Here is a 17,485-nt window from a genome sequence, read left to right as displayed (position 1 = left end):
ATAACAGAATATTTTTCTTAGAAGAGAACACACCTTCAGGACACTCTCAACATTGTAGATTACTAAGGGTATCAGCACTCTTAGAGAAAGCAGGTTTGAGTAAAAATATTAATACATTTTTCTTCCTTTTAGAGCAATAGAAGACTGATTGAGATACATGGTGAGGACAAGAGGCATGAAGCACTAGACAAAGACTGGGAAACAACGATTTTATTTGCCTGAACCTAAATAAAATCTATACCAGAAATTAATTTTTATAAAAACAAAAAACACCTAATCAAATGTAGGACTCAGGCCATCTGGAAGCTTCCCAAGTGGCTCAGTGACAAAGAATGTGCTTGCCAATGCACAGGACATGTGGGTTGGATCCCTGGGTCGGGAAGATCTCCTGGAGTAGGAAATGGCAACCCACTTATAGTATTCTTGCCTGGAGAATTCCATGGACAGTGGAGCCTGGAGGGCTACAGTCCATGGGGCTGCAAATAGCTGGACACAACTGAGCATGCATGCAGGATATTTGCCGATTGTAGTTCCTTTCCTACAGATATCCAATCAATTAATTTTTTAAAAAAAAACCAACTTCACCTGACAATACCTGTTTCCTTTTCTCTTACTTTCTCCAAGCACTTGACACCACTGATATGTTGGACACCTAGATGTTTGCTCATTATCTGCCTCCCCCGTAGAATGCAAGCTTCATGAGAGCAAGAGCCTGTTTTCCCTCTCCCACTGAATCTCCAACATCTAGAACAGTACCTTAACACACAGAAGGTAGTCCAGAATGTTTGATGAATGAATGCACTTAGAACAGTACCAGACATAACCTGATGTTACCCATTTCATTGTTTTCACCACCTTTATTATTAACTCACATGAATTGCAACTTTCCCTAGATTGTCTCTGAAATATCAGTAGCCCAAAAAAGTTCTCAACTCAATTAGAAATGACAACTGATCTTTACACTCTCTTTGGGCACTAGTCATCTTTTACCTACAGCTAGTAGATGATTTTGCTACTTGTATATTATGATATGTCAACAACAATCTTTATAATATAGTTAAGGCCTGGCTTAAGCAATATTGTGAAGCAGATTAAATTCGGGATACTTCATCCCCTCTTTCTGTATTTTTCTCTCTTTTCTGAGCTTTCTGTTACTTAAATCAATTTATTTCTCCTATTGTGGAAAAGAGTTGTCTTATAAACAAATTCAGAGTTCCCTGTTGGTTATTTAAACTACTGTCTCTCTCGGTGTGTTTGAATTTAAGACAGGACAGTAGAGATAGAGTAATTCTTAACGTGATGCTCAGAACCCCTAACCTTTGGAAACTGTTACCCTGTGGTGGGTAGAGGAGGCAGATAGGGTTGGGTCTTTCCATCACATCTGAAGTGACATTACTGGGGGGACTTTGGCCCATGATAGTTAGTTACAAAGAGCTGGACACGATTTAGCAGCTGAACAACAACAAGAAGTTAGTGGCTTAGATCGCCTCATCTTTCACTTACAGGCTTACTCCTTCTAACAAAGTATGAGAGGGCAGAGGACGATGACGGACCCCAGTAACACCAAAGTGCTTTCCAATGAATGCTTTCATTCTTCCAGACAAAACTCATGCAGTGAAAACAGCATGGGACTGTGAGTTAGATAGGCCCTGCCTCCCATTAAGAAACACTAATATTTCAGTGCAAAGGGCCTCAGTCACCCACGCATGGGATATGATTCCTAAATAAATAAATTGATAAAACTTTAAAACAAAACAGACAGATCAAAAGATTTGGTAATATTTAGGAGAAAGGAGAAGAAGGGATGCGAAGAAGCAAAGTCAGTATGGTACAGCTAAAGCCTTAATATCAGCAAAAGTCATTTTGTGGCTGTATTGCAGTTTCTCAGCAATAAAATTCCATGAAAATGACTCTTCTAAATTGTCAAGGGTGCAATCTTTGCACTATACAAACCAAACTCCTAAGAGATTCAATAGTTGTTTGTTTTGTCTCTGGTTTTAATATCCTACAGTAATACATTTTGATTAAGTCAGTAAATTACAATGGGGAAAGAGATATCAATTTCAAAAGCAAACTCAGACACTTCATTGACTGGATGGTTACGCCTAAGCACATGGCTTCTAAAGCCTGACTTCCATCTTCACTCAGCATCAAATTAAAGGGTTTTAAAACAATAAAAATACATGAATCCCTTTCAGAAGCAGGATGGAAGTGAATGAGGATATACCTGAAATAGTTTCAGAAACACAGACTCTTTCATTACTCAATGATATTTTTTACTTAATAAAGAAGAGGTCAATGATATGTTGAATTACTGCTAAGAAATATTTATCTGTGTGATCAATTGCTTAAAAAGTGGTGCAATAAATTAATCAGTCGGGTGCTTTATTCTCATTTTTACAGTCATAATAATTTCTTAATGCACATCTGAACGTAATATATGCACTTTAAACAAAACAACTAGACCATCACTGAGTAACATAAAAATTTGATTTCCAGAACTAAAAAAAAAAAAAAAAAAAACAAAAAACTGGCTCAAAGTAAGCAATATAAAAATATGGAATGGCATAGAAAAAGATTTTTTCTTAATTTTAGAAAAAGATCTTTTGAGTTAGCTTTACAGTTACCTCCTGTGTTGTTTCACTACTTTCATGGCAAATGGCTCAGTGTAGACAGAGCATAGCATCGGGGTGAACGGGAGAAATCTCAGAGCAGCTAGCTTTCATACAACAAATATCTGAGTATCCACTCTGTCCTAGGCATGATGGGAGTACAGGGGACGCTTCTGTTCACTGGAAAGCTCTGCTCCACTTCCCTGCTTAGCTGTATCTGTATATCACATAACTCTACACTCTGCTCCCCCAACCAAGACCCAGACACAGCAGACTAGACTAGCAGAGAACAACCGGCTGAACAGCCCACAGGCAGGGCTAGACCAGCAGATTCTCCCTCCAGAACAAAAACTAAGACACTGAAGCTGAGAGGTCGGCAGAGCTGACCACATGTATGCTGGTGAGTAGGCGGAGAAAGGCCGTCCTGCGAGAGAAATGGGAACCTCAGACAGGTACATAGAAGGCAGTGACTGAGGCAACAGGAGGGGAGAACTGCACGCAGACAGACCGGGTAGAGATGGATAAATAGAGGCAGAGACTACAGACAAAGACGGACAGCAACAGGGAGAGATGGACAGAGATGACAGAGACTGACCAAGACAGGCGGCAGCAACAGAGTCGGACAACAGAGACGATCGGTGGCAGGCAGCAACTCACAGCGACGAGCAGGGAGAGAGATGCGGAAAGAAGAGGAGAGAGGGTAGGGACGGAGGGGCATGGGGCAGGGGTGAGGGGCAAGGGGAGCCAACACAGAATGAGCCGGAACTGAAGAGCTGGCGGCCCCGAGCTGGCTGACCCACAGCCACATCTAGAGAGAGAGTGAGGAGAGAGCTCGAGGCCCTCAGACTTGGTACAGGAGAGATAGACCAAGGGCCAGAGGGAGATACAGAGAAGAAAACCAGAACATTCCAAGAAAAGGCACTGCTGGAGACAAGTGAGAGGCAGGCGCTGAGAAGCTGGGAGAGAGAATGGCAAAGTTAATTCCTGTATCAGGACCCAGGGAACAGGGTCAACAGATCTCAACCTAAGTCAGCCTGCAGTGATGGAGACAGCTCACTGGGGCCCTGGTCACAGTTCTGCAACTCGGCTACAGCTGGCTCACCTGACCCGAGAAAATTGGACCAGCCAGCCTTAAAAGGAAATCTCCAACCTGCCAGCCAAACATGCTCTGGGTCTGAGATGCCTCTCCTAATGCTCCGTAAAATTCTCTCCTGGGCTTCCCTGGTCTGTGGTAAAGAATCCACCTGCCAGTGCAGGAGACCTGGGTTCCATCCCTGGTCTGGGAAGATCCCACATGCAAAGCAGCTAAACCCGTTCGCTACAACTATTGAGCCTGTGCTCGGGAGCACGAGAACTGCAACTGCTGAAGCCCACGTGTGCCCTGGAGGGCTCAGCAACTAAAGAAGCCACCACAATGAGAAGCCTGCACACCACAAGTAGAGAGTAGACCCCGCTCACCACAACTAGAGACAAGCCTGCACAGCAACGAAGACCCAGTGTGTTAGTCGCTCAGTCACGTCCGACTCTGCGAATCCATGGACTGTAGCCCACCAGGCTCCCCTATCCAGGGGATTTTTCAGGCAAGAAGACCAGAGTGGGTTGCCATTCCCTTCTCCAGGTGAAGCCCCAGTACGGCCAATAAATAAAATTATTAAAAAAAAGAAAAGCCTCGCTCCTGCCCCAAATCCCTTGGAAAGCATATTCTTCCACCACAGGTGAGCCCTGCACTCCCACAGTCCATGGGTTGTTTTCCCTTAGATAAAGGACATCAGAGTCGTTACTAACTTGCTTTAGCTTCATCATTTGACAAGAGTAACAGAGAAAAGCGGCACAGTGAATGAAGTCAGGCAGGAGCACAACCCCTGAATGACCCAGCCAGGTAGGAAAAGTATCATGGGGAATTTAGCTGACAGAAGAATGTCTAGAATTTAGAACCTCCTCCATCTTTAAAAACTATCAGCTATCATTTCAAAGTGGCAGATCAAGAACATGTATTTACTTCCTCATCCTTGAATGATGGCTGGAAAATTCAAAGGGATATTCCCACAACATCAAAGGGAAGGGTCACCAGTAGGCAAGAGCTAAGTTTCTGGAAGATGAAGGATAAGTGGAGGATGAGATGCAGCAGAGGAAGCCATGATTTTAAAAGTCCAAAGGGATGTGGACAAGGAAGGGGCTAATGAGACGCAGGACACTGAACTGTTAGCTACTATCTAAGGCAGGAATGGGATTTGAGCAAAAACTGGGAAACCAATAGAAAGTCAATACAGAAAAAGTCCACTCACTCTCCGACATATACCCTCCATCCATACTTCCTGGAAGCCATGCCTCTACCTCTCAAGTAAAGAAACACACGGGGCTGGCTCAGAAGCAGTCGTCTGCCGACTGCAACATCCATCAGAAGTGCCTGGAGAACTCAGTAAAACACAGATAACAAGGCCCCATCCCCTGAGTTTTTGATTCACTACCTATAAGGCTGTTGTTATAATTGCTAAGTCGTGTCCAACTCCTTTGTGACTGAATGGACTGAGCCCACTAGGCTCCAACATCCATGGGATTCTCCCGACAAGAACACTGGAGTGGGTTGCCATTTCCTTCTCCAGCGGATCTTCCCAACCCAGGAATCAAACCCACGTTTCTTGCATTGGCAGGCAGATTCTTCACCACTGAGCCATCAGAAATAAGATTTGCCCCAAGAATTTGCATTCCTATCAAGTTCCTAGAGGTTCTACCACTAGAAATTAATGAAGGCAATTTTACTTAATCTCTTTTTTAAACCTCAGTTTCTGCAGTAGTAAAACAGAATAGTGAGAGTCCTCACAGAATACTCTTAGTGAGATCAGAGGAGATGATACATGTGAAATCTTTGGCACAGTGCCAGACATACATATGAGAAAGGTTTTTTAATTTGCCCAAGTCATGGTTATAACCAGTGATTATAATGAATGCTTTTAACAAGTATTTGCTTGCTTCTAATGTTTTTTGAATTCTGAGAATTTGAAAAGTGAAAAAAGATGGAAAAAGAACATGGAAATATCTCATCAAGCCTATAGGTGACCAAGTTGTTGAGCTGAAAAGCAAGGACAGGTGCGTGCTACCTTCACCAGGGAGAACACAGGTATTTTTCGTTCTGTTGAAGAGAAGAACCTGAATTCGTATCTTCTCACCAAGTTCATGCCCATGACTGATACTGGTCTGGACAACAGGCTACTGAGAAGGTACTTGTCCAGGGAATGAGTAACAGGTTCTATGGTCAGAGTCCTGGCAGGTAAATAACGACACATTTAAGCGTGTAATTAGAAGAGGGTTTAATCAAGGAACTATTAAGAAAAGCATGGGTCAGGTGGTAAACCAGCTCTCTGGAGAAGAAAAAGCTCTGATTTATATCATTTGACAATTTCTGAGGGATAAATATTCCCACATGGCAGAGTTCAAGCTACCAAGTTCCCTGAACTAGGAATACGGAAAAGATGAGCATAGCCACATCTTGAGAGATAGTATTGATACCAGCAAGCTGCCCCTGCCCCAGCACACCATGGGGGAAAAATTCAGGGACAGTGCAGGACCCCCAGTATTAGTAACCTTTGCAAATTGCAAGGTTTACCCAAACCCAAAGAGAGTGAGATGCAGATGTAACCTTTACTCAGAGTAAAACAGATAGGCTACAATGATGACCTTGCAGGGAGGAAACTAGGAGAATAAATACTACAATCTCCCCCTGCTCCTTCCCCAGCTCATGGTGGTATGAAGCCAGCCAGGAGTCAGGAAGCAAGGGAGCCTACAGACACAATCCACATAGGTCACCCTCCCAGGATGCAGAGCGGGTCACAGAAGGAAAAGCCTGGCCCGGCGATAAAGAATCTGCCTGCCAGTGCAGGAGATGCCACAGACGCGTGTGATCCCTGGGTTGGGAAGATCCCCTGGAGTAGGAAATGGCACCCCACTCCAGCATTCTTGCCTGGAAAATCCCATGGACAGAGGAGCCTGGTGGCTACAGTCCTTGGCGTCGCAAAGAGTCAGACCCGACTGAGCACAGCAGAAGATAAAGCAGTACGCTGGCCCTTGTAGGAGCTCAAAGCACAACCTTCAAGATTGCAGCACAGGATGCTAATCAATTCGGTCCCAGCAATGCTGAGAGGAAACTCAAGAAAATCAAAACATAAAAAGCCATGTAGATGAAGTAAATATATTTTCTTCGCCAGTTATAAAGCTCTAGTCTAAAATACGCTTTCCAAATTCACTCTTAATAGAAACTGAAGTTAAGCAGTAGATAAATATTGGTAAAATTTGCCCAAATAGTATCATCTTTCAGATGCTGACTTCAGCACTCTGAGAACGCTGGTGGCGGGTGCCTACATCACTGCTGTAAGGAAAGAGGGAAGTAACTAGAGGCCAGCCTCTTCTTTATAAAAATGCCTGAACTGCGGTGCTGGAGAAGACTCTTGAGAGTCCCTTGGACTGCAAGGAGATCCATCCAGTCCCTCCTAAAGGAGATCAGTCCTGACTATTCATTGGAAGGACTGATGCTGAAGCTGAAGCTCCAGTACTTTGGCTACCTGATTCAAGGAACTGACTCATTGGAAAAGACCCTGATGCCATGAAAGACTGAAGGCAGGAGGGGAAGGGGATGACAGAGGATGGGATGGTTTGATCATTGACTCAAATAGACATGAGTTTGAGCCAGCTCCAGGAGTTAGTGAAGAACAGGGAAGCCTGGTATGCTTGGGGTCCATGGGGTAGGACATGACTGAGGAACTGAACTGAACTGATGTCACCAAAGACCCTTTAAAAAGCTATGAGGAATGGGAGCCTTGAGGCACTCTCATTTAATAATTAACATTTATAATTACAAGATTAACTCAATTTCAGAACATCAGTTTTATGCAACATAAGACTAATAGAAAGAGCTGTCATTTTAATTGATAGAATGAACAATCTTAGGATGAGTAAGCAAACAGATTCTGACTAGTAGCATAATTCTCTAATGCCTAATCAAAAGAGCTGTTTAAGTAGTTTTTTCCCTCAGCAGCCACACAGGACTGTTAGAATAGAGACCATGAGAACTGAGGGAGATGCCAAAGTTGGCCAGACTGCAATCTGTTCAGCAAGGCCGTACTTGCACAGAGAGCAGCCGGGGCATCAGACAAATCCCAACATCTAAGATAGGCTGGAATCGCACAGCAGTGGGTGAGCACTTCCACCACCTCAAAACAAAGCTTCATACATCCTGCAGTTGTCCCCTTTAAATTGACGTAAGGGACCTGGTCATCCCATATCCAATCTCACAAAAAAAGAACGAGCTATAAAATCTAAGAATAAGTTTGGGTGAGATGTTTATAATGGAAAAAATGTGTGGTAAGTACTGAGTCGGCAGAGCATCTCTTAAATCTTTGCTGAGGTTTGCAATGCATGTTGGTCTTCATCCCTCTGCAATAAGCCCCAGAGTCACAAACATCACATTCATTTTGAGAGCCCCAGGCTTAAGCACAGCATCACGCACAAGGAGGTCCACCATGTCTATGAAACTGAGCTGGAGGCTAGCCTTAGCTTTTCAGTTTGTCTTTGATTTTTGATTCCTCCATGATATCACTGCCCCCACTTCAGTCACTTTATTCTTTCACTAAAATAAACATGTCATTCACCTCCTAGTCCCTTCTCACTTCCAGCCTGAATTCTTACATATGTCCCCAGAGTTTTTCCATTGAAGAAAATGAGTCTCTCACACACACACTCGCATGTGTCCTTTGCACACAATTCTAACTGTGTGAGTCTTTCATATCATTTACCATCACAGTGCGGGAGTTCACACTATAGGAATATTTAAACACAGAGTAGATAGTGAGAGCTGGACAATAAAAAGAAGGCTGAGTGCTGAAGAATTGATGCTTTTGAACTGTGGTATTAGAGAAGACTCTTGAGAGTCCCTTGGACAGCAAGGAGATCAAACCAGTCAATCCTAAAGGAAATCAAACCTGAATATTCACTGGAAGGACTGATGCTGAAGCTGAAACTCCAATACTTTGGCCACCTGATTCTTTTCATTGGAAAAGAATCTGATGCTGGGAAAGATTGAAGGCAGGAGGTGAAGGGGATGACAGAGGATGAGATGGTTGGATGGCATCACTGACTCAATGGACATGAGTTTATGCAAGCTTCAAGAGATGGTGAGGGACAGGGAGGCCTGGCGTGCTGCAGTCCATGGGGTCACAAAGAGTCAGACATGACTGAACAACCGAATAACAAGAAGATAGTGAAGCCTCCCAAAGGACAAGAGCAAGTTTTGTTTTCATTTCATTTTGATCACATGCTCACTATTAACGTGAGCTTTATTGGTTACTAGATTGTTTGGGTAGTGCCATTATTAAAGGAGAAAATAGCATGTGTCGACAAGGGTGTGCTGTGGAGTGCTGAAAATTTTCATACACTGCTGGAGGGAGTGAAAAATGATACAAGCCCTTTGGAAAACTGTTTGGCAGCCTCTGCCACAGTTAAAGACAGGCATCCTATGTACACACTCAATATATGCCCAAAAGACATGAAAAATATTTGTAGCAGCATTAACAGCAAAAATCTGCAAACAACTCACACGTGGCTGGAACGAGGTCAGCGAGAGGACGTGACCGCTAGCTCACCATTGAGCTGGACCCAAACAATCAGAGGCTCCTCCCCTCTCCCTATCCTTGGGATGTACACTCCGCCTACTGCTCCCCCAGTAGGAGCCATCCCAAGGAGAGAGGAGGGTGTTGTTGAGACCATCTAGACAAGTGGTCCCCAACCTTTTCGGCACCAGGGACTGATTTCCTAGAAGAGAATTTTTCTACAGATGGAGGGGGGATAGTTTCAGGATGATTTAAGTGTATTACATTTATTATGCACTTTATTTCAATTATTACTACCTCAGCTCCACCTCAGATCATCAGGCATCAGATCCCAGAGGTTCGGGATCCCTGATCTGAGTGAATATGTGACTGAATCCAATAAAGGCCTCTTTTTAACGTTTAAGTTTTGGCAGGCAGTTGTGGAGATCTACTCACACTGCAATGCCCAAGACAAACCCAATGAGTTCCCTCACTTATTAAAGCTGCTGCCTACCAGTCAATAGTGGGCTGCCTCTTTCTTCCATCTCTCCTTGCCCTCCCTATAAGGGAGCCAGTTTGCAAAAGAACATGTATCCATCAAAGTAGAATGGATAAATACAATGCATAGTGGGGTCATTCCATAAAGTACTACATAGCAGTGAAAAACGAACGATGGAGGCACATGCAACAACAGCACGGAGGATTCATCAGCTGATGGAGGATCCATGCTGTGCGTCCCATGCACATAGAGCTCAAAAACAGACCACGTGGACTACAGTGTTCAGGAATGCAAAACAAGTGAAATTATGGGGCAGAACATGAAGAAATCATGGTCACCATGGACTCAGGAGATAGCTCCCCTTGGGAAGTAATGAAGATGGGAACAGGAAGGTCCCAGGAGTCCTGGAGTGCTGGCAAGATCTCACTAAGGCGGTGACAGAACATTATACAAATGTATTAATCTACACAAAGTGATTTCATGTGCATTTTTATTATTTTAAAACAAACAAACAAAAAGTTTTACAAAAAACAAGGAAGAGGGGAACTTCCCTGGTGGTACAGTGGATGAGAATTTGCCTGCCAATGCAGGGGACACAGGTTCAATCCCTTGTCCAGCAAGATTCCACATACCACAGAGCAACTAAGTCCTGTGAGCCTCAACCACTGAGCCCGCGTGCATGGAGCCCGTGCTCCACAACAAGAGAAGCCGCTGTAAGGAGAAGCCACACGGCAGCTAGAGAGTAGCCCCCGCTTGCTGCGACCAGAGAAGCCCCATGTGCAACAAAGACCTGGTACGACCAAAAACAAATAAATACATTTTTTAAAAAAAGAGACGGGGAGAGGAATTAAGAAAACTGTTAGTAAACTACTCCCCAAACAGTTTTCAGGTGGAAAAAGGAGTGGGCTAGGTCTGTTTAGTTCTACAGCGCAGACTTGGAATGAATGATATCTATAGGAGGGCAGATTTTGGTGAGACCGGACAATAACAAGGAAGGAGGAGAGGAAGGAGGGAAGGGAGGGGAAGAAACCAGGTCACAGTTACAGTTGCTTAAGACAACATTCTAGTAAGAAACTAAATGTCCCATCTTGAAGCTCTCCAAGCATAGGTTGCAGAACCACTGGAAGGAATGCTCTGGAGAAGATTCAAATACTGGAAAAGGAATAGCAACGTGTGTCCCTTCAGATTTCAGATTCTCACTAGTTATAGGTGTGGCCACTTAGAGGAAAAACATCACCAACCATAGTCCAAAGATCCTGAGAGTGTAACACACACACGTTAGGAAAGGGCTTCTCTGAATAAATAAGTGAAGTATATTTTAAACGTTTCTTTACAAGCCATTAACTAACCAAAAATAAAGAGGCAGGGAAGAAACAGGGAGCTTCAAGGTAATGCTGAAGAAACCACTGCCAAATGGAGTCCAATCATCAGTGAAGAGTTAGTGTTGGAAAGAATGAAGCCAAAGAGTCCATTTATCACAATGTTCCTCAAAGGCATCTATTTTTTTATGATAGATTATTAAAATATATGGATTTCATAAAAGTCAGGGAGTTTGGAAAACTTGTTGCCTTGCATTAAATCAGAGGCTCCGTCCTCTCAATCTCCCAGCTACTGTCAGCCAATAGATTAAACCTGTGAGCCTTTCAGAGAAAGCAAACTGAGCCAAGGTTGAGGATTATCTTCGAACTTACTACAAGGGGAAAAAGAAACAACAACAGTTCTGTTGAACTGGTAGTAATTCAGATTACCACCTACTCCGCATTCAGAGCAATAAGGGACTTTAACCAGTTTTCTGTTTCATAAATACTCCCATGGCTCAACACTTTCTGAGGAGACACAACATTACCCACGGCTCTCATCCTGTTTGCTAAGTACCTACATCAACAACCTGAACCAACTTAACGCCGTACAAAAACACAGCTGATTTAGCAATCTGTCAATTATACATGTACATAAATCTGTACCAAATGTGTCGCATTTCACTCCTGCTAACATGCATGGGTTCTTAACTGGCACCTACAATTGTTTGATATAGGTTTACGAACACTAAAACATATGTTCTGCCTAGAATGGGACCATTTAGGGTAATATTTTTGTAGTTTCCTGGCACTGAGATCTGACAGCCTCCCTAAAACAGATCTATTTGCTTCAGCAAGCATTCTGACAGTAAGTGCTGCAGGTTTAAGGAACCATCAAAAAATATTCTGGAACAACACTTTTCAAGCATGAATATCAAGAGAAACAGGCTGGCTTTGCCTAAGTGGCCACGAAGTCAGTAGAAGGACCTGAAATGATGATAATCAAAATCAAATCCAATCTGGGGTGCTAATTATGCCCTCTGACTACTTACAGCTAAGCAAAAACAAAAAAAAAAAAAAACAAAAACAGGTAATTTATTTCAAATGGTTTCAGGATATATAGAAGTAAATTAAACTAGATTTAAGTCCCACTAAGACCAGGAATCTTTGAAACTTTTTTAGAAATAAAATGTCAGATCTAAATAAGAGTTGTAGCCAGGAAACACTGTGGAATTAGAGCGGGGTCCTTGGACCCAGACTCACTAGAATGTAACTTACTAAAAGTAAAAAGGATCTCCTGCTTTCTACTATATCCCAAGCATTCAATAAATATGCTCAATAAATCTTTGTTGAATGAACAAACCAGTAACAACTGTTGACTAGTCCCTGAGCTGCCTCTTTCTAACTAAATGTAGGTAAATGACTTAACCTGAAGATTCTTAATCCCTGAATTTCTAAAATGGAGACACTGCACCTCCTTTGCCGGCTTATGAGAATCAAAGGTGATATTCCATGGAAAGTGACTTAATACTTTACAAAAGGCACACAGACAAGTGCTGTTACCCTGCCTGTGACTCCAACTAAACCACTGACAAAGGTGAAAATACTGCCCTTCCTTGAAACAGAATTACCTTGTCCTTTACCCTATAATTCTGCTTGGATGTGGCAGCATGGCTGTTAGCCAAAATAGATGCTGTTCTTGTTGTTGTAACATTTTATTTAATCTCCACTGGGAAATTGTGCTTCTCTAGAGAAAATAATGGTAATACAAGGAAGGTCATTTCAAGGTATAGTATAAGAAGCATGACACTGGGGTCAAAGGGCTTAGGGGTTCATTAGCTCTGCCCTTAAATCTTTGAGAAAATTCACTTGCTTTCATTTCTCCATTTATACCGTGTTAGGGAAGGAGAGGTAGACGACAAAGCATCTAAGGCCTGTCTCAGTTCTATGATTTTCCAGATACCAGATATTCAAATGCCCCAGAACAAAGCCAGTTCTATTATCCATTAGCACATAATGAGAGATTTTTTAAAGGATGATGAAAACAGTTCTACAAGCTAAGTCACAATGGCTGGAGAAACAATGATGCTATAAGAAAGAGGAATGATTCCTTCTAGAGCTGCCTCAGGCACTGTCTGCCTGGCACTTCCAATAAGTCACTTAACATTCCTGGGACTCAGTGTTTTGATCTGTAAAAGAGGAACAATAATACTGCATAGGACCACTGGGAGAAAATACCTAAGAAATGGTCAAAAAGTACTGCTATTTTAAGGTAAAAGCTATTTAAACACTTTCATGCCCCCACCCCCAAAACGGCTGGTGGATTCTAGAAAGAGACAATCAATATTTTTAAATAGATTTTTTCCATCACAGTAAAATAACATGATGCTGGTAGACATTGTGATACTTCCAAGAGTCCAGATTGTTTTTCCTATTTGGGCTCAAGAAATATGAAGACAGGGGTCACTAAAAACTGAAATCTCACAACCTTGAAACAGTAATCATTTTAAATGTTCATCCGTCTCTCCTCCCAAGATATTTTGGTTTTGTTGTTGTTTGGGTTGGTTGGTTAATTGAAGTCAAGCTGTTAGAATTGGAGCTGAAATTAAAGCACCAGTGCTAATAATGTTGCCTGCTACTTATTCTATTAACCTTCCATGTCTGCCTACAGAGGGGAGGAAGCTCCAAGATCAACTAAATCAGAAAGTATCCTGCCTTCTCAGTTCCAGGAGTTTTTGTAATTGTGTCAGCTCCAGAATTCGTACCTTTTTTTGTCATTTTACTGTGGTTATTAGTTCCATGATTCTTCATTTCCTCCTATAAGCCTAAGGAACCTTGTGATTATCACTTTTAAGATTCTCTTACCACTCTCTTCACTCAAAAACATAAGGTATACATTAGATACAGTTTTCCCTCATATTTTAAGGGCACTACCTCTTCACCAAAATAATACAGTTGTCATTGATTCTTAGGAGTAAGTTGATGTCACTGTCAACTGGATCCTCAAATAGCACGACTCCCTTGATAACCCACAACAGGCCAATAACAACAGCAATCACAGCAAATTAACTCTTAAACAGCGATTTTACTTAAACAGCCATGATCACCTGCAGCTTTTTCACTGCAGAAGAGTTCACTGTGGCTGTTCACATAGTGATTAGCATTCCCTTCTCTCCTCAGGTAGTGGCCGGGACTCTGTTCGAAAGCTACCTTAGTTTGAGGAAGCCCTTGAAAGGAAAAGCACTTCCCTTGTCGCTCAACTGGTAAGGAATCCGCCTGCAATGCGGGAGACCTGAGTTCAATCCCTGGGTTGGGAAGATCCCCTGGAGAAGGGAAAGGCTACCCACTCCAGCATTCTGGCCTGGAAAACTCCATAGACTATACAGACCACGGGGTAGCAAAGAGTCAGACGGGACAAAGCAACTTTCACTTTCACTTTGAAGGGAAAAGTGATTGACCAGAAATTCTTCAAGAGGCACATTTCTAAAAAGTGCCTGAATAATACATGATGATTTGCTGTCCCAGTTGGTAAGTTATTTATTAGAAGATAAATTTAAATCTGTTTTTAATTATAGAGAGTATTTTCTAGTAGCATAAGTCACTTTCATGCCCTTCCCCTGAATCCCAAACTAAATTTTAATAGAAGTGCAGAATTTTAACACAATTTCCTGCAGGCTCGGCAACAGTGATATTTACACATTTTAAAAACCCATTTCCTGAGTTGGCTCTTCACCTCCTCCCAACAGAATGTCATTTGTCTCTGGAAGAAGAGGGGACCAGGAGCCTGTATAGAACGTCTCTAGGCGTGTCCTCTGTCATTTTAGCCTGTTTGATGAACGGCTGTGCACTGCATTTTCCAACTGCTGAGCTCTCCCAACTGCCCTGTAAACACTTTACCCTGGAAGCTCTGCTGTGAGTACTAAGGGCGTTTGAAATGATTGCATTCTATCCCTGCTCCTAGGACTTCCCACCACCTCATGCCATCTTAATGCCACTGGGAAAGAGAGGGGCTGGAGCTCTGGTTTATCGAGCAGTGGATACATTGACAGTTTGCGTGAGTTTGAGAATGTACAGGGGAGCAAGAGTTATAAAACGCTGCTGTGGTTTGGAAGAGAGAAATGATGACAGGTTTGTACCTGCGCCCCTCCACTTTGCACTCGAGTTCAGGAAACTCTGCCCTTCATGAGCCTTAACTTCGAAGGGTGTGGGTGCGTGAGGAGGTGGAATCCGGCAGCCTGCAGCACGTCCCTAGGTTCCCACATCCCTACCCCTCTGACTTTTCAGCTGCCTGGGTGGGAGGTGGAAGCAGCCGCATCCTCCCATCCCTGGGGACCGGGACTCGGAGGTGCCGGTCTCTCCCGGGACTCTCTCTCCGGGGGGAGGCGGCGCTGTGGGCAGTGGGCAGTGGCCAGAGAACCCGGAGAGCCTTAACGGAGGGGAGAGCAGTACCGATGGGGAAGGCGCTGCCGTTCCTGCCGCGACCAGCTTCCCATCACTTTTCCCGGGACTTTGCTCATCAGCTGTCACACTCCCTAGAGAGGAGACTGAGAAGGCGCGCGAAAGGCGCCCAAAAGCGACCCCAGGAGAGCTCTCCTCTTGGGATGGGGACCCATTAGACCCCACCCCACTCTACCCACCCTTCCCAGCCCCCGGGAGTCAGCCCCGCGCCGCGGCTCCCAGCAGAGCCCCGGGGTTCTGCTGCATCTGCTGGTGCCGAGCGGCGGGAGGCGTCTGCAATAAAAGCACGGATAAAAATCCGGGGTGTCAAATCCGAATGCACCTCTTACCATTGGACCGCCGGACAATATTCTCCAGAAACGTGTTTTGCGGGGCCACCAGTCCCTTCCTGCCCCCAGCCATGGTCATCCTCCCGGCAGCTCGCGGTCTTGGGGGGCGTCCCGGCACGGCGACTCACGGCAGCAGCAAGCTGGGCGGGGGGCCCGCGAGCGATCCCGGCTGGAAGCGCCCCATGCGCTCCACGGGGACCCGGGCGGGCAAGGGCGGCGGCGGCGGCTCCCTCCGGCTGCCACCCTCGCGCCCTCTTCGCGCCTCCCTCCCCGCGGCCCGCCTCGCTGTGTACTCTCCGCGCCGCAGCCGCCTCCGGGTGGGCGGGGGGGAGCCGCAGCAACCCGGCCCGCGGCGCCCCCTACCGGGCGCGTGTACCCCGCCGGCCTGCGGGAGACCGAGCGGGGCGCTCCCGCAGCGGCTGGGAAGCCGAGCGCCGCGGCGGGCCAAGGCTGGACCAGCAGCGCCGCGCTCTGGCCGCAGCCGGGAAGCGTGCTCAGGGCGCGCCTTGGGTTGGGCGGCGAGGGGCGTTGGAGCTGCTGTCTCTCGGCGGGTTCACTCCCAGGGAGGTCGCAGGGAGTTTTGGAGGACCGTGACAGTGTACCTCTCCTGCCTTGCTCCGTTCCAGGCCGGAACCCTTGGGACCTCTGAAACTCTTGAAACCCCTTCCTGCTGGCCCCCTAGGGTCTCTTAGCCTCATTTATGAAAGTTACCCTACCTGCATTCTGAAGCCAGTGTTTGACCATTAATTCATGAAGTACTTAAGGGCTCAGGCTTGCAGAGTGACTAATTGGTTGGACTCCAGAAGAGCTGTCTTGGGTTGCTTTTAAAGGTAACCTAAAGTCAAAACCGGAGAAGGAAATGGCAACCCACTCCAGTGTTCTTGCCTGGAGAATCCCAGGGACGGGGGAGCCTGGTGGGCTGCCGTCAATGGGGTCGCACAGAGTCGGACACGACTGAAGCGAGTTAGCAGCAGCAGCAGCAAAATCAAAAACGCACGCTCCAGACGTTTGACAAGTTTGCGGGCTCATTGTCTCCATTTCCACTCTTATCCAGTGAATATCTCAGCGAAGACCAAGAAAATACATGTATATATACAGAAAGGTTTTCTGTTTGTTTGTTAGCAGAATCACAACCTGTTATGATCAGTGTGTAAGATTAGGAAACAAACAAGCTGTCTGACAAACATCCAAACAGGCAGGATGGGGCTTGTCCCTGAAGGCAAATGCTTGGAGGTTGGGGTTGGGGTGGGCAGCTTCCCCAGGCATTTGACATCAATTAAAAACCGCAGAGGACTTCCCAGCTGGAGCTAGTAGTAAACAACCCGCCTGCCATGCAGGAGACATGAGTTTGATCCCCTGGCCAGGGAGATCCCCTGGAGGAGGGCATGGCAACCCACTCCGGTATTCTTGCCTGAAGAATCCTATGGACAGACTAGACTGGTGGGCTACAGTCCATGGGGTCGCAAAGAGTTGAACACTATTAAGTGACTTAGCACACAAAAACGCAAAAATTGCAGCCTTGACAGGCACACTGCTATATTTAAAATGGATAACCCACAAGGACCTGCTGTGCAGCACAGAGAACTCTGATGGATGTTATCTGGTTCACCGAATGGGAGGGGTATTTGGAGGAGAATGGATACATGTATATGTATGGCTGAGGCCCTTAGCTGTCCCCCTGGAACCATCACAACATTGTTAATTAGGCACG

The 17,485-nt window shown here is 45.0% G+C and overlaps 1 protein-coding gene across 1 annotated transcript in view; it reads right to left on the bottom strand.

The window, feature by feature from the left end:
• Positions 1-15,853, bottom strand: part of KCNH1 (potassium voltage-gated channel subfamily H member 1) — a 421,111-nt gene extending 405,258 nt beyond the window's left edge. Inside the window, exon 1 of the mRNA XM_052653941.1 lies at positions 15,775-15,853. Coding sequence (XP_052509901.1) covers positions 15,775-15,853 — 79 coding nt within the window. The remainder of the gene's footprint in view (positions 1-15,774) is intronic.
• Positions 15,854-17,485: the final 1,632 nt, after the last annotated feature.

This window comes from Budorcas taxicolor, chromosome 16 (genome assembly GCF_023091745.1).
Source record: "Budorcas taxicolor isolate Tak-1 chromosome 16, Takin1.1, whole genome shotgun sequence".
NCBI lineage: Eukaryota > Metazoa > Chordata > Mammalia > Artiodactyla > Bovidae > Budorcas > Budorcas taxicolor.
Note: the sequence above shows the minus strand (reverse complement) of the source record. Positions and strands in the feature narration are given on the sequence as shown.